The sequence below is a fragment of the Carassius gibelio genome, chromosome B22 (assembly GCF_023724105.1).
Source record: "Carassius gibelio isolate Cgi1373 ecotype wild population from Czech Republic chromosome B22, carGib1.2-hapl.c, whole genome shotgun sequence".
Taxonomy (NCBI): domain Eukaryota; kingdom Metazoa; phylum Chordata; class Actinopteri; order Cypriniformes; family Cyprinidae; genus Carassius; species Carassius gibelio.
The window spans coordinates 14,117,227-14,144,155 of NC_068417.1; the positions used below are offsets into that span (position 1 = coordinate 14,117,227).

The following is a 26,929-nucleotide window of genomic DNA, read 5'->3' on the forward strand; positions in this document are numbered from 1 at the left end:
TCTCTAATCAACTTTTTAATCAAAGTACGCTGTTCTTCTGAACAATGTCTTGAACGACCCATTTTCCTCAGCTTTCAAATGCATGTTCAACAAGTGTTGGCTTCATCCTTAAATAGGGGCCACCTGATTCACACCTGTTTCTTCACAAAATTGATGACCTCAGTGATTGAATGCCACACTGCTATTTTTTTGAACACACCCCTTTCAACTAATTCAACTAATTGCCCAATTGCACAGCCTTAAGAGCGTGCATATCATGAATGCTGGGTCTCATTTGTTTTCTGAGAATCTACTGAACCTACTGGTAATTTGTTTGCCACGTAGCAATAAAAAAATATACAAAAAACCTTGATTATTCTGGTTAGTCACATTGTACTGCTATTATTTTGAACAATACTGTATATATATATATATATATTTTTTTTTTTTATTTTTTTTTTTAATTAGCCTACAAAAATTATTATGCATTGCAATCCTTACATTTTTTATATTTGGCATGTTTGTGTGCTGCTGTGCATCCCTGTGTTTAATAAGCAGCATGTATGCTCGTTGCAGACCCGCCTAATAACACGCACTTTAAATAACAAAGAAAAACATTTTGGCAGACTTTAGACCAGGTTAGAGCTGGGCTATAGTGCAGTCTATTTTCAGCTTCTTAAAATAGCATTGCGCCAGCAATGCGCCTGAACACACCTCGTTTTTAGACCAGCACGCCCATGGGCGCGAAAATAAGCGCACATGCATTTGCTAATTAAACAACGTAACGCTGGACTGAAACACCTAGCATAAACCCTCCCCACACTCACCATCATGCACAGCAATGTGAATGCAGTACAGTCATACAGATCCCTGGGCACCACTGTCTCTCAGGACAAGAAGTGGGACACTCACATAGACTCCATTTCTAAAAAGGCCCAGCAGAGAATCTACTTCCTTCATCAGCTGAGGAAATTCAGCCTGCCACAGGAGATGGTGAAACAGTTCTACTCAGCTATTATTGAGTCTATCCTGTGTTCATTCATAACTGTCTGGTTTGATTCAGCTACCAAATCAGATATCAAGAGACTAGAACAGAAAGTCAGAACCATTGAAAGGATTACTGGTGGCCCTCTATCCAGTCTCCAATATCTTTACACCTCCAGAGTGAGGAAAAGGGCCGTATATCCAAAACCATAGCTAACTGCGAGCGAGGGTCGAGCTAGTTAGTATGGTGTGTTCCACTCTTTGGCTGTCATTGGACTCACATTGGCATGCAGGATGTCAAGAGAGTGAGAGCTCTGATAGGATGTTCAGGTTAGCGAATTAGTCAGTGCCAAAGAAAATAAAGCGAAAGTGATGAAAACAAGCATGTGAATGAAGACAGTAAAGACAGAAGGCTGTTTAAACATTATGTGATCTTTCCCAACCATATATACTATTAATTGCTGCTGATATGAACAGCTCGTTCCTCTCACGCATGCACAGAATGCATGTGTTAGTTTGCATTTTCACTTAAAACTAATTAGAGGTGAATTATTAGCCTAGTGAAAAAAATATTTTCTGTTACACAAAACTCACGACCCATGTCAGACCCATGAAATATACTTGATATACAATTCAGTAAATTCCTTTTTCCATTCAGTTTCATACTGACACATTTTAACCTTTTACCTAGTTCCACACAGTACACATTATTTGCTTATTTGTAAATATTTCAAAGTAATTATCACCTGATGTTCTTCAATTTACAGCAACCTTCCTGTAGTAAATCAGTGAGCTCCTTCACTCCTGAGTGTCCAGGATCATTTCCTGTGAGATCCAGCTCTATCAGGTGTGAAGGGTTTGATCTCAGAGCTAAAGCCAGTGCTTTATATCCTTCTTCTGTGATACTGCAGCTTGAAAGTCTGTATGTATATATATATAAAAGTGTTAAGTATTGAATGTTCTATGGTAAATAAACATACGGTAACTGATATGAATAAAGTGATGTCTTTTTTTAAATTGAAAGAAAAATTAAAACATAATCATACAAAATACTGTGAAAACAAAAAATGTCCTACAAATTTCAACATATATTTAAATATAATAATGTGAGTTGTAAAAAAAAGTCTGTCTTGACAGTAAATCTAATCAAAATGACATTTACAAATGTATATTATGTAGAAAAATTTAAATGCATAAAAAATAAATAAAATAAAAACACACTTCAGTGTCTTCAATCTGCACTGAGGATTATTCAACAGAGGACAGATCTTCTGAATTCCAGAGTTTCCTATTTTATTCCCACTCAGATCCAGCTCTGTCAGGTTTGAAGGATTTGAATTCAATGCTGAAGTCAGAGTAGCAACACCTTCTACTGAGATCCTGTTATTATTTAGCCTGTAGAGAAAGAAAACTTTGTAACTTTGTTTGTATGAATCTGAAAGCCTATTTAATGATCAGCAACAGCCTTAGTTGCTTCTGCTTGTATTATTGTTATTTGTACATTGCACTGGATAAAAGTGTCCACTAAATTAATACAGGTAACCTGTTAATTTAACCACTTATTTAATGTACAGTATCTAATAAATTATTTATTTTACAAATACTTCAAGGCAAATAATAATTATGAACATTTTGTGAAACACTCACATTATCTTCTTGAGTTTACAGTGTTTATCCTGCAGTAGAGCAGCGATCTGATTCACTTGTGTGTCTTCTAGTTCACATTCACTCAGATGCAGCTTGCTCAGGAGTAATGGGCTTTTACCCATAATTCTTGTCACATACTGACAGGCTTCATCTGCACCAGGACCCAAAAACCTGCAGAAGAGAAGATGATGCAGGATTCAACTCAGTCCTTTTGTTAAGAAATCACTTTGTCAGATGTGATACTACAACACATTGTGCAGTTTGTTGTTTTACTGAAATAATATTAAAAATAATTTAATAATATTTAATTAATTATTCACCTGCATATAACCTATTTTATATATTGTTTAATCATCTCTCACCTTAGTGTCTTCAGTTGACAGTTTTGATCCTGTAGTAAATCAGTGAGCTCCTTCACTCCTGATTGTCCAGGATCATTTCCTGTGAGGTCCAGCTCTATCAGGTGTGAAGGGTTTGATTTCAGAGCTGAAGCCAGAGCTTTATAACCTTCTTCAGTGATACAGCAGTCTGAAAGCCTACAGAAAATGTGTATAATAATTAAAATGTATGTTTAATTTTATATATAATTAATATTAAACATACATTTATATAGAAATATAATAAGTTTGATTATATATAATTTGTATTATTAAAAAAAAATGAAAATTACAATAAATAACACAAATTTAAAAGTTAACTGCAATTAACACTAGAACTACCAGAACTCTATAACTACTAGAATGACCATAGCGGCCATTCTTACCATTCATACTAGATCGAACTGAATGCCATTTTTGTCATATCATATTTTCATTCGAATCTTCTTTTGAGGCTTGAAAATGAAGCTTTCAATGTCTGTTGTCACTTTTTATGATGTCATCATCCTAAAAAATTTAATATATATTTTTTTTATTTAATTGTGTAATTCGTAGACCACTCCCAAATGTGTGTGCCTCGCTTTGTGTCCAGCAAGAAGGAGAAGAAAAGTTTTTCACCGCAGTGAAAATATTGTTGCCTATTTGACAGTCTAAATGCCAACAAATATGAACCAAAGCAGAATAATCCATAGATAAAACATTTAGTAAATTAGTACATGCATCTTGTTTCAATTAATTTTTACTTTTGTACTTTACAGTAATCTGGAGTTATTGGAAATGTTTGGATTGCATGAATTGGAAAAATATTTTATGCAGCCACCACTGGAATTGTGATTCATGAATAAATTGATTTGTAATGATAGTATGTAATAATAAATATTGTCACTGTTGCTAAATAAATTAATAGATACAAATAATTAGTTTGTTTTATTTCACAATATCAGTCTTGTCGTGGTGTCAAATTAGCATATATGCATTAGCTATAGCATCAAACTAGCATAAAATAATACAAGTCATTATTATTATTATTATTATTATTATTATGGATGTTTTGTCATTGAAGTAAGTTATTAGTGATAACAATCAGGCTATAGTCTTCCAGCCAAACAAAGCCTACCTAGAATCGTGGCAGATTGAATGACAACAGTTGTTGTACTGGAGGTGTCCATCTGGCTTTTAAACTTCGCAGCACAATATCAAAACAACTAGAACAAAAGTTGCTAGGCAACAGTGAAATTTATCTTCAACCACAGGAAAAAGTCGCAAAAGAAGAAATTATATGCTTTCTGTCATGCAAACGTTCAATATGACCGCTTTGGCCATTCAAGGTAGAAATACTTAGAATTTTTATGTGTTTTGCAATTTTAATAATTAAATGTTGTCATAAAACAAAACAAAAGTTAAGGTATTTTAGTCATATGGGTTTTATTTAAACAAAGTTATTACATTTTAAAATGTAAAAATGATCAAAATGACTGCCTTGGTAGTTCTAGTTTTAAACAATGGATTTTTAAACTCACCTTAGTTTCTTCAGTGTGCAGTTTGTATTTTCCAACCCATTCAGGAGTTTCTTCACTCCTGAATCCTGCAGATTATTGTTGCTAATGTCCACCTCTTCCAAACTGGAGTTTGATCTCAGGACTGAAGTAAGAGCTGAACAGCTTTTCTCTGTTATACCACAATAACGCATCCTTAAATGATGAACATGAGAGGAAGAATTTATGAACACAATGCATGTTGCTTATATTTAATGATCACTGAGAACTGTTTTGTTCTGGTTCCTGTAAGTTGACTTAATAGGATATACATAGGATGGATGTGTACTGTAGTAATAATAATAATAATAATAATAATAATAATAATAATAATAATAATAATAATAATAATAATAATAATAATAATAATAAAAACAAACAATACTCACATCAGCTTCTTGAGTTTACAGTGTTTATCCTGCAGTAGAGCGGCAATCTGATTCACTTGTTCGTCTCCTAGTTCATGTCCACTCAGATTCAGTTCTCTCAGGAGTAATGGGTTTTCCCCCACAACTTCAGTCACATACTGACATGCTTCAACTGCAGAAGGATTCTGTAACAACCTGAAGAAAGAAGTACACTGAAATGTCATTACTGTACATTGCAGTGCTGCCTTCTACAATAATCAAGATCATACTGATACACATTGTACATGTCTAAAAAGTACTTCTACAGAAGTTCTTTATATCAATGTCCATTATGACATTTTAAGTAAGGCTGGCAATGTTAACGTGTTTATGCTCGTGATTAATTAAAAAATTAAAGTGTATTTTTTTTCCAAGCAAGTTATTATTTTTTATATAGTTTGATCACAACTTCTTGCTGTCTTCACATCGTGGATGATCATCTATTGTTGTGTGATAAGGGTAACGTTACAGTGAATGCTATGCTACTTAATATGATGGCAGAAGACACAACGCCTGATGTGCTCAATGGCTATTTTGCTGTGGCATGCAGAAATCTTAATTATTTCAATATAAAAATGTATTTGGCTAAAACAAATGTATAGAGCCACACAAGAGAATACTATTAATTTCTATTAAATTGGTATTTAGATATTTATTTATTAGTTCAAGTAATGCTGAGTGAATAACAATTTATGTGTTATTATCCACCTCGATGTATTTTAATAAAGGGGATCAAATATTGATCAGTCAGCTCAGTTCTGGTTCTCAAAACCCCCAAAAGCTTGTTCTCCATGAATGCATACTCATTGATGAGACATGCAGATAGTGATATGAATTTGTTAATAAAATAAATTAATTAATAAATAAGCAAATAAATAATTAAAGGCCGGAAGTCAACAGCACATGGTAGCTATAATGTAAAATAAGTTATTTTATGCATTTAACCCTTGTGTTATGTTGCGGGTCAATTTGACCCGTTTAGATTTTCTAGTTGTTGGAAATACTGGTTAACCTATGTTTTTTTTCTTGATATTTAGTGACTTTTTCTCATTTATCATCATGAACATGCTTGCAAAGTTTCAACATGCTGGTGTTTTTTGACATATACAAACAAAATTACTATTACGTTCGTGATGTTCGCGGGTCAATTTGACCCGCATATTTTAACGCTCTAAGGAAACTGTACTGAACCAAAATAACAACATTTCTTGGTTATATTTTGTTATTTTATTATTTTACTACTTTATGAAGCTAAAAATGAGGATTTCCACACTTATTTCAATACAGAAAAATATTTTGTAAGCCACAGATGGTAAAAATTACCTATAATTTATTTTTTCAAGCTACCTGAAATAATATTAAACCTTTTTTTCTTTTATTGATATTTTGTGACTTTTTCTCATTTATCATCATGGATATGCATGCAAAGTTTCAACATTGCATTTTTTTTTTTACATATACACGCAAAATTAATATTACATGTGTGATGTTCGTGGGTCAGTTTGACCCTCATAGACAGCCATTCAAAAGAAACTGTACAGACACAAAATAAAAACATTTATTTCATGTATGTCAGGGCATCAACTCCAGTTCTAAAGTGTAAGTGTATCTAAAAGTGTTCTAACCCCAACCAAACACACTTCAAAAAGCTAAATCATGGTGTTCAAAATTAATGGCAAATTACAAATGACAAACCTGAGCTACCCAAAGAGATTCTGAACATGGAGGGCAGAAACGTGCATCTGGAGTCAGACCCACAGAAAATAAAGGAGTGAACACAGATGATAGGGAAAAAAAATTGAAGAGATGTGAGGTGTGCCCATTCAAGCACAACAGCAAAACCAGCACCATGTGTGTGAAGTGCAAGCAATTCAAATGCCAAAAGCACACATTTGCTGTGTGCTCATCATGTCAAAAGTAAGTTCATGACTTTATGAAATGAGTTTACAAAACAGCCAACTGAAGAAAATAAATATTTTCATTATACAGCTACATTTAATTGTTCAGTTATGATGTTCTAAGAAAAAAAAAAGAAAAAAAAATGTATATGCAAAACAAGTCAGCATACTGTTTATTTTCAAATTTTGTCAAAACAAAATATCTTTAAAAATGGTTAAAAAAACATTTTCATTAAATCATACCTTCAGATATATTTTTGGGGGAATATTTGACAAATGTTGATAATAAAAGTTTTCAGTTTGTACCTGAATCTTTGTTGTTTTTCATAGTGTGATTTTTGAGGAATTGTATTGAATCCAAATAGGGTCAATTTGACCCGCTCCATAAAGGGTATACACAGAAATCGGACAGTGCACAAGTGTTAAATGGTTTCATTTTAGTTTGTAAAAAAAAAAAATACATATACATAAAAAGTGCACATTCTCTAGTAAAAGTCCACTGTTGTTGTATTTACTTGTACATTCAATTAAAACAAATAATAGTTTTTTTTTTGTTTTTTTTGTTTTTTCGATGGACGGCACAGATTTTAACCTGATAACCAAATCTACCATAATAGGACTCATAGCTGAAAGTGCCCTACCTAACTTAAAATTGCAACAGTTCCTTACTTCAGTGTGAAGTTAATTATGGTGTATTTGGAAAGAGGTTCCCTTTGGCTATACTTTTTATCAACCAGAGTTGATAATGCACAAAAATATTAAAAGTTATAGACACTGAAGTGCCTTGTTTTTTTTTGTTTTTTTATTCTAGAAAAGTAATGGGTTGAAAGTCATATGCCTTGTGAGTTTCTATTTCAAATCTGAAGAAGATATCATGAAAATGAGATACCTGCAACCTTTTTTCACTTCAACAAAAATGTTGAATAATAAAAAAAATAAAGAAAAAGTTTATCGCTAATTATGCCTCCATCAGATGACAGGTGCGTCACAGCATGCCTCACAAGAGAGCACCAGAATTCAAATCAAGAATCTTCCACCTATCTTTCACTTTATTTGTGTCTGAGGGTTATCTCATTCTGTTTGTGACACTGTACGCTACAAAAACAAGGTGTTTTTTTACTACCAAAACTCGGTTTTCTGAGCGTGAGTTATTCAATAAGAGACACAAAGAATACTGTCCTTTAAGAACTGAAACGCAAACAAAGGAATTATCATTCATATTACAATGTTATTGCTTTGTTGGACTAAACTTGCTCTTTGGGATGTTGATCAGTGGACCATTACCTTTCTAACTAAACCAGGATTTACAGCTTTGGATGTGTTTATGACTCGCTATTATGACGAATGTGGTATGTACTGCATTTTGATTTTTCATGTTTTGATGTGAACTGCTTACACAAATTTCACAAATACATTCTTTATAAGTTTTCTATTGAAAAACAGAGATCTGTCATCAATGTTTGAGTCTTAGATCTTTATAATTATATAGTTTGTCAAGATTAATCTTGTCTTGTTTCATTTAATCTATTCGTAAACTTTGACACATGCAAACAAAGAGAGTTCAGTGCGCCCAAATCCAGGTGTGGGTTAACAGGTTTTTATCTAAAAGAAGTGGATTAATATGCTGATATAGGTACAGTATGTCTAAATGGCAAAGACAGATGAAAGATGGTTTGGTGATAAAATTTTCCTTTAGTCAAACTACTGCACTCACCTCAGTGTCTTCAGTTGACAGTTTGGATCCTGTAGTAAATCAGTGAGCTCCTTCACTCCTGATTGCCCAGGATCATTTCCTGTGAGATCCAGCTCTATCAGGTGTGAAGGGTTTGATTTCAAAGCTGAAGCCAGAGCTTTATAACCTTCTTCAGTGATACTGCAGTCTGAAAGTCTACAGAAAATAAATCAGTGAATTACACTTCATATTTAGTTAAAAATTAACATTTCAATTAATAATGCAATCCAAAGTGTCTTATTAATAAAAATAAAAATCCAAAGTGTCTTATAATTGGGGAATATATCAAGTGGATTCATCTTAAAGAGGCAAACGGACACAGGAAGTGCTCGTAATACTAAGCTTCAAGCATTGTTCAAATAAGTAAGCAAATAAGGAGCAATTAGAGCGGATTGTATAATTCCACGTAGGAAAACATCGTTTGGCCAAGCTGTTTTCTCATACAGAGCTTCACATCAGTGGAATACTGTACCTCACTCAATTAGAGAGTGCTCAACATTTAACTCTATTAAGTTTAATTTTAAGAAATGGTTTCTTCATAACCAACAATGTGAACATTAATGCTGCTCCTCTATTATTATTATTAATCTTATTATTAATTTTATTATAGACCTAATCAGTCATATTTAACTCATAACAATTTTTTTCTATTGTGTGTTGTCTTTTTATATAATGTTCTTAATTGTATTTTATAGAGGTGTTTACAAGTTCTAGATTTATGATTGTTGTAGTGTATTGTTGTAATGTATAACATTTTTTATTTTTTCTAGTTTAGAGCCTAATAACATCTGGCAAAGGGACTACCAATGAAAACTAGCCTTCGGGCTAATTTGGGTACATTTACATTTATGAATGTTAATTAATGTACATTGTCCCTTTTCTAAATAAATAAATAAATAAATAAATAAATAAGTACAAGCTTGAGCGCTGTTGGCCTACTCCTAATAAAGTGAAAGCAAAATATAAAAAATAATATTTAGACTGTGTTTCTGGTTATATAATGCAGTAGTTGATGCCATATCATCATGAGTATGTTTTGATTTAAAGGTCAGAAGCTATACCTTACATGAAAAAAAAAAAATCACAAAGCTCTAAAAGATTTTTTGATTTTTACAACTGATTTGCTTTAGAGCATTTACAAATGCGAAGTCATAAAATAAAATGTTAAGATTACCACTGCATCTTTCTGAAAAAAGTGTAAAAGTGATTGCAGTGATTACTATATGGTTTATTTATAATTGTTTTCAAATCTTCAATATGCTTTCATTATAAAATAACTTTATACTTGTTTATTTAATTCAAACAAATAAAAAGTTATTGTTAAAAACTAACTAAAATTAAAAATAATGTTATAATGCATTTGCATTTGTATCGGCCAAAATTACCGTAATTGCTCAAATAAAAACCGGGGCCTTTATTTACCTGAACTGCAGAAGGTAACAGGCTTTTATTTGAAGCAGGCTTTTATTAGAGGGATGCCTTTATTTCTAATTCCATATTTTTGATAAATAATTGTTTTAAATAAACCATTTTAAATTAAAAGCGATAGCGTTCCAGGACAGAGGTCATAACATTAGCACAGAATCAGTTCAGAATCAATCACTAAAAGAGCAAGTTTGGTTCTCACGCGCTGCGTGTCAGTCTGCTTCGCGCTGAATCACACATGCACAGTATCATCAGATCCTCGGTTCTCAAATTGGACGCGTCCGACAGAAATGGTTCTCGGTTCAGTGTACTGGTGATCCGAAATCCGATGCAACCGGTTCATGACTCGAGAACGAGAACCGCTTCGGCAGTGGACGTGTACGTTAGTTATCTGGTTCCCTATCTGTCGGTCACTACGAGTTATGTCGACCGACAAATGGGGTCTCACTTGGGAGGCCAATCATCTCTGATTTTAAGAGAAAACGCCAATGAAAATTTGCTAGTGGATTAACACACCTGAGCCACTCCCGTGCCGACGGGTATAAATAGGGCGACAGGTGCATCCACTCATTAGATTTTTGCTTCGGAGCCGAGTAGCTGATGAGAAGAATCACTACAAAGCCATCATCTTTGTTTTTGTTTGAAGCTGTTCCTGGTCGGTGTGACGGCGCGTTACAGCGGTGTCCCTGTGAACGGCGATTCCCCTGGGCGCTTCGGCTAAAAGAGACAGTTTCTAAAAGAGCAAATCACGGACGATTCGCGTCTTTTTCAAGATGCCGTTTCGTCCGTTTCCTTCTGGATGCGGTCCTTTCCTGTCTTCGGTTGACGGTCACGAGCGTTGTCTGCAGTGTCTGGGCGTCCAACACGCTGAGGCTGCGCTCGTGGATGATTCATGCGTCTATTGTGGGCGTATGAACATGGCAGCGCTGCGATCGCGTCTCTCACTCCTCAAGGGGAGTGCAGCAGACCCCTCTGTCGCCACCCGTCCCGGTCTCTCTGACCTTGCTTTTCTACGGGCCGGCATGCCCTTAGAACAAGTGACCCCGGAGTTGTCTCTGTTGTGACGCCCGGAGTTGTCACAACAGATGCCTCCAACTCGGGCTGGGGCGCGACATGCAACGGGCAGGCAGCTTCAGGGTCCTGGACAGGACCTCGACTGCTTTGGCACATCAACTGCCTGGAGTTGCTGGCAGTGCATCTAGCCTTGCGACGGATTCGTCCGCTAGTGCTGCACAAGCACGTGTTGGTCCGCACATCCCGGGGGAGCTCAATCGTGCAGCCGACGCGCTCTCACGACAGCTCACTTTCCCCGGGGAATGGCGACTCCATCCCCAGACGGTCCAGCTGATCTGGAGTCGATTCGGGGAAGCCCAGGTAGACCTGTTTGCTTCCCACGAGTCATCCCACTGCCAGCTGTACTATTCCCTGTCCCAGGCCCCCCTGGGCACAGATGCACTGGCACACAGCTGGCCTCGGGCTTTACGTAAGTATGCGTTTCCCCCAGTGAGCCTGCTCGCACAGACACTGTGCAAGGTCAGGGAGGACGAGGAACAGGTCCTGTTGGTTGCGCCTTACTGGCCCACCCGGACCTGGTTTTCGGAACTCATGCTCCTCGTGACAGCCCCTCCCTGGCGCATCCCCCTGAGGAGAGACCTTCTCTCTCAGGGGCTTGGCACCATTTGGCACCCGCGTCCAGATCTCTGGAACCTCCACGTGTGGCTTCTAGACGGGACGCGGCAGACCTAAGTGATCTGCCCCCAGCGGTGGTAGACACTATCACTCAGGCTAGAGCCCCTTCTACGAGGCAGGCCTATGCTTTGAAGTGGAGTCTGTTCACGAATTGGTGTTCTTCTCACCGAGAAGACGCCCGGAGATGCCCGGTCAGAGTCGTGCTTTCTTTCCTGCAAGAAAGGCTGGAGCGTGGGCTGTCACCCTCCACCCTGAAGGTGTATGTGGCTGCCATTGCAGCCCATCATGATGCAGTGAACCATTGAACCATTCGCTGTTGCCGGGACACGTTCTCGGCTCCTCAGCGTAAAACCTAATGAGTGGATGCACCTGTCGCCCTATTTATACCCGTCGGCACGGGAGTGGCTCAGGTGTGTTAATCCACTAGCCAATTTTCATTGGCGTTTTCTCTTAAAATCAGAGATGATTGGCCTCCCAAGTGAGACCCCATTTGTCGGTCGACATAACGTCTCCGTTCCCTCCATCAGGGAATGAGGGTTACGTACGTAACCGAGACGTTCTGTTGATATTTGACTACCGGTTTTTATTTGAGGAATTACGGTAGTTGAAAATTAATCGACATCTTAATTGGATATCTAAATGTAATTCTTTGGTACAATAAAAATGAACGTAACTTTATAAAACTGAACGTCAAATTTTCAGAAACTATAAAAAATATGCCATTACAAAAGAAGAAAAACACAAGAAAATGAAAAAAATAAATAAATAAATAAATAACTCAGTCGCACAAATTTAACAGGCTCTTCAAATATGCTTCATTCTTTGTTAATGTTTTTCAAACATTCGTTTTCGCTAATCATCGATTCTGAATGCATTGCCACAGATTTCTCTTATGCTACGCAGTTTTTCATTTTGTGTGGAGGCGGGCTTAACAGTGGTCTACTCTGATTGGATAGTGAGCTTTTGATGGACAGGCGCTCTCTGACCTGGAGGTACAGATGTCACTCAGTGACGCGCATATTGGAAAGCTCTCGCGTGATTAAATCTGGTCTCTACCACAAAAATTATTTTTCATAAAGTGAAAGAAATGTATTTTAAGCTCATATACAGGTTCTACCCTTTGTTTATACAAAGATTTAAATCTGAGATTGATCTTAAATGCTCTTTTTGTTCGAGTTCTGAAGAAACTGTGGTACACTTATGTTGGTCATGTCACTACACTCAGAAACTTTGGGATGATATTGGTGTGTTTGTCAAGTGCAAGATTTTGCCAGGCTTCACAGTAGTTTCTGAAAAAGTTACGTTCAGTTTTATAAAGTTTAGTTCATTTTTATTAAATCAAATGTAATTCCATACATTTTCACATTTCATTTAAATCACAACAGCTGTGATAAATTGTTTAATTGTGCTGGGGCGTTTCTGCACCTTTATCTTGAATTTATGGAGCATTTTTGTATATTTTGGAGGCATTTTTGCCACAAGACCTCGTTAATTTCTGACCCTGCATCTAAAAATTGTTCAGTGGGATATGTAACACTTTTAATTGTCAAAAATGTAAATGCAGTGCTGAAATCGGCAATTAATTTTCACAATTCACTTTCTGCAACAACTTATTTAATTGTCCATGGACATTTTTGTCTCCTTACCTTACATTTTTTGGGGAATCGTTGTTTTGTTTTTGCAAAGAGCTGTGGTTTGAGTGGTTCTAAATTTCATCATTAACCTTGGAAAAATATAATTGTGAACCAATTTTATTATAGCTACTTTATTTTTTTTCATTACCAAATTTAGAGTTTAAACTGTTGCAAGGGGTTAATTATGGCTCGTTTCCTGTGTGAGTATGTACAAATATATGTCTATGCACAGTTATTAAATGAAAACCACTACAACACACACACACACACACACAGACACACATAACAACAAAAATATTTTTCAAATTTTACCACTTCTGGATGTGAGCAGGTCTAATAAATATAAAATATTACAATGATTGCTGTGGTATTGAGTATAGCTGATGGTGAAATATACTTACTTGAGTATCTTCAGCTGACAAACAGGATTCTTCAGTCCCTCGCAGATCTCTTTGAGTCCCAAGTCCGGCAGACGGCTGTTGTTCAGGTTCACCTCTTTAAGGATGGTTTTGGAGGAGAAAATAGTAGCTAGGGCTGAACAGCTTTTCTCTTTCAGCTTACAATTATTCAGTCTGAACACACACACAAAAACAGCATTATTTATTATTCAGCACATTTTAACACGCATCAGATCTTCATATCTGCTCACACATGTGACTAACAGTCCTTTATAATGAATATTATAAATGAAACAGAGAAGTTATAATGTACTGTAAAATCATGTTAACTCACATAATTTTCTCCACTTTGCTATGAGAGTCCACCAAAAGAGCAGAGAGCTTTTCCCAATATAGCTTTCCTAATTTATTTTCACTCAGATCCAGTTCTTTCAATAATAATGGATTTTTACCCAGAACTTCAGTGAGATGATCACATGCTTCTTGGGCAGCAGGACTTTTCAAAAACCTAAATGACATTTAAATAATTTTAGATTAGATTATCATGTCATAATTAATTCAGCTCCCATCTTGCTTATGGGTCGAGTATATGAGAATAGATATGCAAAATTTCAAGGGGTTTTTATGCTTGTTTTGGGCTCCAGAATGCCCTGGATAGTTGAAAAAAATCTGTAGGAAAACAATAGGGCCCTTCATAAAATTGTCTGCACTATAATAATAATAATAATAATAATAATAATAATAATAACAATAACAATAGTTGAATTTTACCCAGTGATCCGCCAATAATATTTGCAAATTTTGTAATCATTCATATTTTTTACATTATATCACAAAGCTCGTGTCAGACCCATGAAATAAACTTTCAATTACAATTAAGTAAATTACTATTTGTATAATTAAATTCCATACTTGTACATTTCAGCCCTCTATGTAGTTTCACACAGCTAAAAACACATTAATGGCTTATTTTTAAATATTTGAAAACATTCATCACCTGACAGTCTTTAATGTACACTGTCCATCATGTAGTAAATCAATGAGCTCCTTCACTCCTGATTGTCCAGGATTATTTCTTGTGAGATCCAGCTCTATCAGGTGTGAAGGGTTTGATCTCAGAGCTGAAGCCAGAGCTTTATAACCTTCTTCAGTGATACTGCAGTTTGAAAGTCTGTAATATGAAAAAATCATACATACAGTATACATATATTGTCAAAAAAAGCTTTTGTTAATCATGATTAGTTTAATAATAAAAGAAAATGCTGTGATAGTGTGGAACATATCCAAATACTTTATATTAATTTCAATAAAAGTCTCAGCCCACAGACATGCAATGGTCCCACTTTATATTAGGTGTCTCTAAATACTATGTACTTCATAAAATGTTTGGTACAGTATACCTATTGTGTCCATGCTGAATTGGAAAACACTTTTGCTGCTACTGAAGTGGGCTACAGGTAAGGTTAGGGGCAGGTTTGGTGGTATGGTTAGGTTTAAAGGGTAAAGGAACCAATTAAAGATGTAATTACAGGTATTTGTACACAGTAAGTGCATATACACACAATATCAGATTATTAATCTAAATGCAAGTACATAGTAGTACACCTAATATAAATGGATGATAAATATGCAACAAATGCCTTAATGATAACATCTGCTTAATTTGAATTTGTATTTTTCATACATTATTTAAGGACACATAGGGTAAGTAGTCAAACAAAAAGTCTGTCATGACAGTCAATCTCATCAAAATGACATTTACAGATGTACAGTATATTATGCAGAGATGTAAATAAATAAAGACACACACTTCAGTTTCTCCAATCTGCACTGAGGATTATTCAACAGCGACCAGACTCCTAAATTTCCTAGTTTATTCCCACTCAGGTCCAGCTCTATCAGGTTTGAAGGATTTGAATTCAATGCTGAAGTCAGAGTAGCAAAACCTTCTGCTGAGATCCTGTTATTATTCAGCCTGTAGATAAAGAAAAATGTTTGTACAAATCTGAAAACCTTCTTTAATGAACAACAACAGCCTTAGTTGTTTCTGCTTGTATTATTGTTATCTGTAAGTTTCTCTGGATAAAAGTGTCCACTAAATTAATAAATGTAAAATGCTAAATGTACAATATCAAAGAAATTATGTATATAAAATATACTTCGAAGCAAACTATAACCATGAAAAAATTGTGGAAAAACTCACGTCAATGTGTTAAGTTTACAGTGTTTATCCTGCAGTAGAACAGCGATCTGTTTCACTCGTGTGTCTCCTAGTTTACGTTTTTGCAGATTCAGTTCTCTCAGGAGTAGTGGGTTTTCACCCACAATTCCTGTCACATACTGACAGGCTTCATCTGCAGCAGGACCCAAAAACCTGTAGAAGAAAAGATAATGCAGGATTCAGCTCAGTCCTCAAATAAATCTTGTCTAATGAAAAAAAATCAGCAGTTGGTGCTGATGAAGACCATTTTACATGATTTTTGTTTAGAAATGTTGTTCGCTGTGCTGCTACAACAGATTGTGCATGTTCACCTTCATGTAATTCATTTTGTATTATTTCATCATCTCACCTCAGTGTCTTCAGTTGGCAGTTTGGAACCTGTAGTAAATCAGTGAGCTCCTTCACTCCTGATTCTCCAGGATCATTTCCTGTCAGATCCAGCTCTATCAGATGTGAAGGGTTTGATCTCAGAGCTGAAGCCAGAGCTTTATAACCTTTCTCTGTTATGCTACAGTTAGAGAGTCTAAAACAGAAATGAAAACATATTTAAGAAAAGATAAAATATTAATTCTTAAAGGGGACACTGGATTTAAAGGTGCAATAGAATGCTGTGATATAATATTTTAAATTGTTCTCTGATGTCCCCAGAGTGTGTGTGTGAGATTTTTTTTTTTTCTTTCTCAAAATACCCCACATATAATTTTGGTTGCTCTTCATGTCAGCAGGAGGGTTTTGTTGTGAACACCTTGCAGCCCTGTTCCCTTCTCAGAGGAGTGCGGAGCTTCAAGAGCTCATTGTTACCCTAACCTTACATAATGCTTCCAAATGCATTTTTAACTAAAACATTCCAATTCACGATCATTCGGGTACCACGTGAAGGCAGCATTAGTGAAAACAGGCAGAGACAATGGTAGCTTTAGCAGCATTAGCCTTACAGAGAACCAAAAAGCTCTTTTGGAAAACAAAATATGATGCGTGATGCTTACTTGGTCTGGAGTCTGGACGTTTGCGCACAAAGCATTGGTATCGATCCCTCTTTCAGAAGCAATCTTTGCAGAACTCTGCAAAGGACTAGACTGACCCTCGTTTGTGAGGCACTCAAGTCTAGTGTAAAATGTTAGTACAAACTATAGGGCTTTTCAGTTTTTTTTCCCGGGACATATTTCCTTTAAAAAATTAAATGCAACCACCGTGTCCTCAGCGGTCTATGGAGACTCCTAACTTCGTTGGTGCACCTCAACAAATCACACTTTTAATGACTCTTTGGCACTGACATTGCATCTCCAGCAGATACAGCAAGAGAATGGTGGACTACAGCTTCTCAATCAGGGCTGTGTATATGCTAAAAGGGCAGAGAGCATCACAAATGGGGAAGACTTCCACCGACTATGTCGTCATAGTCTGGAAATGCTTGTGTGGAGAAACTGTTTATGAATTTTTGGAATTATAAAACAACGAGAGTGAAATTTAACCATTAAAGGCATGTTGTTATTGCACACTGCAGTCGCACAACTGTGTTCAAACACCTTATAAAAATAATATTTGCATTCTATGGCACCTTTAAATGTTTCTTACATAGTGTGCAGACAACCACCCAATTATGATAAAAATCCAACCAGTGCTTTTTTAACCCTTTGATGGACAATATGGGTCTTAAGTGACCCAACTGAGTTTATTTATCTATATCTTTGCAAAAAAATAAATTTCATCATTCAGAAAAAGATACAAAAAACGAGGTCAGAGCAACAGAGGTCACACTGCCATGACCCCCTGAGTTCCCTGCTCCACCATGGCTCCCTTTTCTGCTTACTCCATTATGGCCCCCTGAACTGTCTGCTCTGCCATGGCTCCATTGTATGAATGCTACACCTTTTTTGTCTGGTTTGCTCCCCCATGTGCTCCATGCCCATGTGTTCCACATTGCCTTGTTTCTCCATTTTTTATTGATTTCAGGTGTCATTGATTTCCTCATTTAGTCCAAGTATATAAGCCCAATGTTTCCTGTGTCTAGCGTCCTGTGCTAAAAGTCATTTGGTTCCTGTACTATGAGTGTGTTTTTAAATCCTGTTTACTTTTTTCTCCGATGTACCTTCGCTCCTTGTCTCCAAAACACTAACAGTAGCATATTGTGACAGCTAGCAAGCCACACCTCACTGACAATTAATACTGGATTTTTTTTATTATCTTCCTCATCATCCAGCTCTGTCAAAATAAATAAGTAAAAAAAAATGGTTGACCTAACAGTCTTACATATGGTATAACCCAAGTGCTTACCATTTCTTAGTTCCAAAGGGGCACAAGTGACACTGTAACAACCAAATAGAACGCAAAGCCTAAGTTGGCCCAAAATCTAGAGGACAATAAAGGGAATCAGCATTCTCTCCACTGGTGTATCATGTACTGTCCTCTTGGAATGTTAGTTAATACAGTGGCAGCGAGAATGGCGAGAAAGATGATCATTGTGAAGGCTATTCCGAGTACATACAGTCTAGTGAGGAAAGGGGATGCAAAAAATCTTCAACTTTGGACAAAAAAAATATACCACGGACCCACATCCAAATTAACACATTGTACCTCCTTTCTTTAGATCAGGCTATGTAGTTTGTCCTTACTGGTCATTTTAAATGTATATTGTTCAGTTTCCAGGTTCTGAGGAATAGCATGCACAGTACATGGTTGTGAATATATAATTTGCACTGTCATTCAATCCTATTGACAGCATTTAATGAGACACTGCATAATTATCTTACGTTATATAAAGATGGACTCATCATTTTTCATTAGACAGTGCATTTCTACAATCATTTTGATTTATTTAAAACTCATCAGAACTAGAACTTTGTGTCAAGTCCTGTTATTCTGTGTATGTGTTTAGCTAGATACAAAGCCAGTAGAGTGGTTGGTATGTAAATTATATAACTTATATAGAGTTGCGTTGTTGAAAACAAGCAGGATACACTCTGTCTACACTAGAGGCAAACAGTTCAGCACATTGTGTTAAAGGCACATACAGTAGAACAAATTATAATCAGTCATGCTCTCTATACTGGAGTTCTGACAGTAAACAGAAGTTCCATTCTTGCACACATTTGCTCTACTTCCCATAACAGGACAAATAAATATGGAATGGAATGTTAGATTAGAAAGTAAAGGAGCTATACAAATAAATTTGAATTCAATGGTGAAATGTACTCACTTGAGTATCTTTAACTCACACACAGGATTCTTCAGTCCCTCACAGATCTCTTTGACTCCTGAATCCAGCAGATGGCTGTTGTTCAGGTTAACCTCTTTCATGATGGTTTTGGAGGAGAGAATAGTAGCTAGAACTGAACAGCTTTTTTCTGTCAGCTCACAATCATTCACACTAAACACAAATACAGCATTATATATTATTCAGTACATATTCAACACACATCAGATCAACAAGTCGTATTATTTGCTCACACATGACTAAGAGTCTTTTAAAATAATGAAAAGTAATAATGCATAAAATCATGTTCACTCACTTAATGTTCTCGACCTTGCTATGAGAGTCCATCAAAAGAAGAGAGAACTTCTCCCCATCGAGATCTTCTAATATATCTCCACTTAGATCCAGTTCTTTCAGTATTAATGGACTTTTACCCAGAACATCAGTGAGATACTCACACACTTCCAGTGCACCAGGACATTTCAGAAACCTACAGGAAGATGATATGAATTGTTGATTAGTCGGTCTTATATTATTTTCCTTTATTCAGTTAAGACTAATGGCTCTGGTTTCAATTAACAAGCTGCAAAGCAAAAAAAAAAAAAAAAAAAAAAAAAAACTAAAGTTGTAGTAGTTATGTGGATAATATGCTAAATGCAGTGTATTGTGAATATATATATATATATATATATATATATGTGTGTGTGTGTGTGTGATTTATAATGTAATTACATGTGTTTTCTATGAAAAATTGTGTTTGATTCAATTTGTGTGTGTATGACTAATTTTGAATTGCAGTAAATTTCTCTTCTTGAACTTGAAATTTTTCGTGGTCCATCTGACCACATTTTCCTAGTTTTTTATTCAGCTGACATCACATCTAATGCTTATTTTAAAATAATTGTGTATTTCAAGGCGTTTTTATAACCTGATGTTTTTTAATGTACACTTTCCATCCTGTAGTAAATCAATGAGCTCCTTCACTCCTGATTCTCCAGGATCATTTCCTGTGAGATCCAGCTCTATCAGGTGTGAAGGATGTGATCCCAGAGCTGAAGCCAGAGCTTTATAGCCTTCTTCAGTGATACTGCAGTTTGAAAATCTAGTAAATAGATTAAAATAAAACATGTAGTTGATTAATCAATTATTCTACACAGTGTCCTAAATAACGCAAGTCCATAAAATGTAAGCCCCTCTTGAACAGTCTTCAATATACAAATGAATTCTAAAATCAAAACTGATGACTGAATGTGGAGACAAACACAAATAGACCATTAATTTAGCAGAAGCCAGAACTTTATAACCTTCTTCTGTTACACTACATTTAAAGTCTAGATCAAGATTGAAAATGTAACAAAAAAATATTTTATACCTGTACAAGATTAATCATTAAAAATAAAAAAAATTGTTAACAGAAATTATCTTCACTTACTTCATTCTAGAAACTTCATTAATTTTGTTCCTTGAACACATTAATTTAAACTGTTTAAAAATAAAACTGATGACTGAATATGGTGGCAAGCAAAGGCCCAGATATCATTCATATGTTAGACATCAACTCACCTGAGTTTCTGTAGTTTACATTTCTCTCTCAGTCCTTCAGAGAGCAGCTTTACTCCTGAATCATGCAGATCGTTGTTGCTCAGGTCAAGATCCTTCAGACTGCTAGAGTCTGAATTGAGAACTGAAGCAAGATCTGAACAGCTTTTCTCTGTCAGGTCACACTTACAAAGCCTTGAAATAATAAACATACATACATAAAATACAGTGCAATCATTCAGTTGTAGCATAGTGCTCATTCAATAAATACTTATCTAAACAGATTATGTTTTGAGTCTAGATTTAAGTGTTGAAAAAGTTCTTAACTCTTCTTCCTCAGTTTGAAACTCAAGAGCAAAAATAACAAACATAACACTAAACTAGTTAATCAACTACTTTTATGCAATAAAATGTCTATTAAAAGATGCAAATAGTGATTTTTTTAAGTGCTTTGAGCAAAATATGACTTGTCAAAGAGAATTATTTAAAGTTCATTAGAGACCATATAGAGTGGCTATTAAAAGCTCAAATTAATAGGTGATGCCTTTTGCAAAAAGGTATATTCTTTTAGTTACTGGTGATGACAGTTAGGCAAAGAAAGCAAATAAAATAGTTAAATTAAGCATACTTGCCATATTTTAAAAGGAAATTCCATATTAGTCATTTATTGTACTATTATATTAAAAGTATACATACAGAAGATTTTATGGAATATTTAAAACATTTCAGAACTTCAGTTTTGGTTTACATCAAGTCACACAACTTACCTCAGTATCTCTAATTTGCACTTCTTATTCTTCAGTCCAGTACAGAGATAAGTCACCCCTGAATCCTGCAGATTATTATTGTTCATGTTCAGCTCTTTCAGGTTAGTTTCTGATCCAAGAAGTTTAGACAGAACTGAGCAGCATTTGTCTGTTAAATTACAATCATTTAGCCTATAAGGGAAAATAAATTACGTCATAAAATGAAATACATATGTGACATATAATTTGTTATATACAAACATTAAATGTTTAGTATTTTAAATAAACTGTAAATATATTAATATTTTTTTAAGGTTTTATGCCTTTATTTATATAGGACTGTATAGGTCAACAGGAACCGAAGTGGGAGAGAGAGAAGGGAGTTGAGATCAGGAAAGGCCAGAGAGAGCCGGGACTTGAACTTGGGACCCCACAAGCACAATGGTGGTAAATGTATGCTGTATTTAAATATACTTTTGTCGGTTTAATACCTTAACTAGGTTTTCCTATTCCCAAAATACTGTAACATCTTACTCGTACTGTGATGGCTTAATTAAACTTATGACATTTAAAATTATACAATTATTACATTTTTGGGCAGTACTGTAGGTCCATCCATCGGAGAATCTTACAGTTGATGATTTGAACACAGATTATGTACTGTAAGACTATACGTTAAATTAAGTTCAAGAGAAGTTTATAATAAAGAAGAGTGGCTTATAATTACTTTTTGTTTTTCAGTATTTTATACACCATATGGACTATTGCACTGCCACTGATATTTTTTTTTAATTTTTTAATTAAATTTTATTTAATATATGGACCCACTTTATATTAAGTGGCCTTAACTACTATGTAGTTAAATTTTAATTATTAATTTGGTACAATGCACTTATTGTGTACACACATGTTTTTACATTGTACTTATATTTGAAAAATATCTGCACGTAATTACATCTGTAATTAATTTTTGTAATTACATGTATAATTACACGCTGACCCATCCCTTACAACTTAACACACCCTTAAACTTACCCATACCACCAAATCTGTCCCTAACCTTACCTGTTTCTCACCTCAATAGCAGCAAAAAAAGTTGCAATGCAATATGACCACAGTAAGTACATTGTATTTATTTTTTTAAGTACATAGTAGTTAAGGCCACTTAATATAAAGTGGGACCTAATATATTAATTTAATGGGCCATATTGGAGGTTTACTTTTGTAAATAGTTAATGCAATTCTATGCATTTTTTCTAATGAAAATGTTGTATTGCATTATATTTCTCTTTCTGTCGATCCCAAATGTACAAGTTTCAAACATCTGTAGCTCATTTGATATGTTTTAAGACATTTATCACCTGAGTATCTTTAATTTACAGTATCCATTCTTGAGCACATTAGTGAGCTGATTCACTCCTGATTGTCGAGGATCATTTCCTGCCAGATCTAGCTCTATCAGGTGTGAAGGGTTTGATCTCAGAGCTAAAGCCAGAGCTTTATAACCTTCTTCAGTGAAACTGCAGTTTGAAAGTCTAGGACAGAAAGACAAAAATAAATAATCAGTCATTCAAAAAAATAAATAAATAAATAAACCTGATTAAACCCAAAAGTTAATTAGATTTCATTAATTTTATAAAAATATTTTGAAAGTTAATTGCAAAAACTGATAAATAACTATAGAGGCAAAAAAGGCACAGAGAACTTTAATTTGTTAGACATCAACTGAAATATTTAGTCAATGACAGGTGTGTGAAGGGACAGAGGCTCTTAGTCAATACTGCATGTGGAGTAGGCACATTTATCATAGAGGAAGAAAAAACTTTGTAGCACTAGTGGCGGGGTTGCTTTCTACAAATAAAGTGACAAGAATGTAATGAGAAACCACATGTCTCTGTGAGCGTAGCATCTTTATGGGGTTGCCCAAGCAGAAAGCGTGCTCAGAGTTCTCATACAGAGAATTACAGGAGCACCCTGCATGAGCCACATGTCACAAAATATGCTCTAATATCTTGTTGGATAGTGAAAGATTATGTGTATCTTTACTCAGATGCATTTACATTGTGACTGTGCCTCAGATGCTCTCAACAGGAACAGTCATTTATAATGGACTCACTATGACAGAGGTCCTATCAAGTTATCATGAGGTAACAGTATCATTGGAGAAAATTCTGATGAAATTGCAATCTACGCCTACTTACAAGGAGTTGGCTCCACCTATTTTGGCCAATTGGCTATAGGTTTGTGCAGCTGAATAAACGTTAACAAATCAGTCTTTAGTATTTAGAGGAAAACAGAGTTCCCCAAACAAGGTTCCATGCAATGTAACAAACTGTTCAAATGGACAATGATGATTACCAGATTTCACTTTCCTTTTTGCAGAAGATTAACTAGCTCTAACACACTGATCTGAATTCTGACTCGGTGCAGAGTAAGAAATGATCTAGCACCATCTATATATATGTAGATTCTAGTGTTGATACATCTACATCCAATAATTATAATCCCTTTACAGTTACTGTATTCATAATCCAAATTACAAGCATTCCAAATACAATTTCAAACCTTAGATTGAAGTCCAACAAAATCCAATAACAAAGATTTCAGTCAGTTTTAATGCTTCTCCTCAAGCTGGGTGAAGTTTGTGATAAAAAGTGTACAATGATTGGCAAGTCCCCTCTTATGTCCCCATCTTAATTCTTCAAATAGAGAATTCTTCAAATATAGAGAACCCAATGTTGCTCATGGCCCATTTCATACCTGTAGCACAATTGAAAGTATGTATCCTTACAAGATCAAGCCTGCTCTAATGTAATTATGAGCATTATACTTTTGATCAAGTCTGGTTTTTAACATATGGTCTGATTTTAATGGCTCTTTAATCATTGTTAGCTAGTTGCTGTTATCTTAAATTTAGATATTGTGCTTTTGAACATCTTGATGATAAAAGTTAAATCAAGCAAATTTTGTATACATATATGATTTTTGCACAGTGCCCATATTTCTTAAAGGAAATGGTAGAACAGGGAATTAATCTTGTGTATTTAATGATATCCAAATAATACACTGTCATATATTTTAACATATGGTCTGATTTTAATGGCTCTTTAATCATTGTTAGCTAGTTGCTGTTATCTTAAATTTAGATATTGTGCTTTTTAACATCTTGATGATAAAAGTTAAATCAAGCAAATTTTGTATACACATATGATTTTTGCACAGTGCCCATATTTCTTAAAGGAAATGGTAGAACAGGGAATTCATCTTGTGTATTAAGTGATATCCAAATAATACACTGTCATATATTTTAAAGAGTAAAAATACCTGAAACATCAATTTCCTCACAACTTACCTCAGTATCTCCAATTCACACTTTAACATCTTCAGTCCACTACAGATTTTCTTCACTCCTGAATCTTGCAGATTATTATTGTTTATGTTCAGCTCTTTCAGACTGTTATCTGATCCAAGAAGTGTAGCAAGAGCTGGACAGCTTTTTTCTGTTAAGTTACAATCATTTAGTCTGCAAGGGAAATAAATAATGTCACAGAATTAGGAGGAAATTATACAATACATTTTTCGACATACAGATATGAAATATTTCCAATTATTTTACATGAAACATAAACTACACTAACATAACATCAAAATCTATGAAATTTGCAAGATAAAATGAATCATGTTTACATAAAAATGGTTTATTAAGATAGATAGCTTTAATAACAATGAGTACTTGATGAGTGTCTTGAGGAGGAAATTATGGGGGTTTCATAATTTGAACATTTTACTTTATATAAGAAATAACATCTGCTGTATGATAAGCACATGATGAAAATATACTGACAATTTCAAGAGTGAATAAAAACTATATAACAGTCCTCATGGAGGAATAATTTAAGAAAAGATCCAGTCAGAATTATAATGCACTGATCCACCTGGTGAGACACAAGTTTGCATACACTTGTGGAACATCTAATTACACATTAAAAATGGTCTGGGAGTAAGAGAAAACATATGATACATTTGAAGTGTGAAAATGCAATAGAGAACTCAATTGTGTCCAGTTTTTGAGCACAAACACAGAAAGGACCTCTCAGAGAGTCCACAAGTACTGAATTTATTTCTCTTTTGCATCTTATTGCACTTGCAAGTACACACAAAATATATAAATTTATCAGTTTTGGTGAGTATTCACATAAATGCACAAAATGAATCCAAACAGTTGATGAAATATTGGAATGTGCATTAGTTAAATGGATCTGTGCACTCAGTTTTAAAGGGCAGCAGCTACATTTTTGTTGTTATCTGTGTAATTAATCTTAATTAAACAACAAGAGGCAGAGGGAAAATCATTTTACTAGCCTTAACACAGATTAATATTAAGACTATGACTGAACTACATACTACATAAATTAAATACATTAACAAAAACAATACAGTTATAGTTAGCTTTACACTTAAATGGCCCTGTAGTCATAAAAAGAAGAAAAACATATAAGGATATATGAAAAATGTAAAGTACACAGCAAAATCTCCAGTGTTCATTTAACACTCTGAGTGTGGACTCATATAAACTCTGAAGCAGTGTTAAAAGTAACACTGAAGCAGAGTTGAAGTTAATGAGATAATTAAGAAGTTAATTGAGTTATGATTGACCATTATTGAAAACACCTGATGTTAACAAGCAGACTCACCAAACGAGAAAATCACAATTTGTGTGTCACCATTATAGTGGTCAGTGTTTGCTTTAGTTGGGATCTTGAACCTTCAGATGTTTACTTTGGACTTTGTGGGGCTGTGGTAACAGAATCATAACATACAGACCAGAGCAAAGGCAACCATGTGTGTTATTGATTGTGGTTTGAACTAATTGTCATGGAGTGACCTGAATGCGTGAGTTCAGATTTATTTAATGTATACATAAATTAAGTGGGGAAAAAAGATAGCAATCCAGCATTTTTTGGCATAATATGACATGTTTTTAAAAGTAAGTAAGTGACCATCAAAAATGCATGTTTTAGCCAATAAAAACTCATCCATGGCTCCCATCATGCATTGCGGCATGAATAAATTATGAGCTGAACTGTCTTTTTAACTTTTTATTCTAACTAAATTTTATTTTTGCTGTTTATGTGAATTTTTTGTATCTAGTTTTGTGATGTTCAGAGTAGATCTGTTTATCTGGATATGCTGTTTGTCACCGTTGTTGAGATCCATACGCTGATTCTTGTTATCTGTGTGTGCCTAAAATAAACACTCTTTAATTAAAAAAAAATAACAATAATCAGAATCACTTGCAAAAGATGGCTACAAACTGTATAGAAAATGCAGTCGCTTTCATTGTGGAATCAAAGCTGTTACAATCAATAATGGAAGTTTTATTTAGAGAAAACACTGTAAATTAGTTCAGTAACTCAGGTCAAACAACGATTACATTAAAACATAATCATCACCACCCGATGACTTTTGCTCTTGGCATGCAAATAAAAGTTTAAAAGTAAAAAGCCACAAGCCACGATCACAAC

At 34.9% G+C, this 26,929-nt stretch overlaps 1 protein-coding gene across 2 annotated transcripts in view; it reads right to left on the reverse strand.

The window, feature by feature from the left end:
- The window catches only part of LOC127987060 (uncharacterized), a 54,889-nt gene that overhangs the window by 14,374 nt on the left and 13,586 nt on the right, over window positions 1-26,929 (reverse strand). For both annotated transcript variants that reach the window (XM_052589338.1, XM_052589339.1), the window contains 20 exons: window positions 24,757-24,927; window positions 22,766-22,939; window positions 21,426-21,596; window positions 20,683-20,853; window positions 20,048-20,221; window positions 19,436-19,609; window positions 19,123-19,293; window positions 16,276-16,449; window positions 15,909-16,079; window positions 15,516-15,680; window positions 14,703-14,876; window positions 14,040-14,213; window positions 13,709-13,879; window positions 8,542-8,715; window positions 4,912-5,085; window positions 4,508-4,678; window positions 2,973-3,146; window positions 2,611-2,781; window positions 2,185-2,358; window positions 1,710-1,883 (listed from right to left, as the gene is read on the reverse strand). In XM_052589338.1, coding sequence (XP_052445298.1) covers window positions 1,710-1,883; window positions 2,185-2,358; window positions 2,611-2,781; window positions 2,973-3,146; window positions 4,508-4,678; window positions 4,912-5,085; window positions 8,542-8,715; window positions 13,709-13,879; window positions 14,040-14,213; window positions 14,703-14,876; window positions 15,516-15,680; window positions 15,909-16,079; window positions 16,276-16,449; window positions 19,123-19,293; window positions 19,436-19,609; window positions 20,048-20,221; window positions 20,683-20,853; window positions 21,426-21,596; window positions 22,766-22,939; window positions 24,757-24,927 — 3,447 coding nt within the window. The remainder of the gene's footprint in view (window positions 1-1,709; window positions 1,884-2,184; window positions 2,359-2,610; window positions 2,782-2,972; window positions 3,147-4,507; window positions 4,679-4,911; window positions 5,086-8,541; window positions 8,716-13,708; window positions 13,880-14,039; window positions 14,214-14,702; window positions 14,877-15,515; window positions 15,681-15,908; window positions 16,080-16,275; window positions 16,450-19,122; window positions 19,294-19,435; window positions 19,610-20,047; window positions 20,222-20,682; window positions 20,854-21,425; window positions 21,597-22,765; window positions 22,940-24,756; window positions 24,928-26,929) is intronic.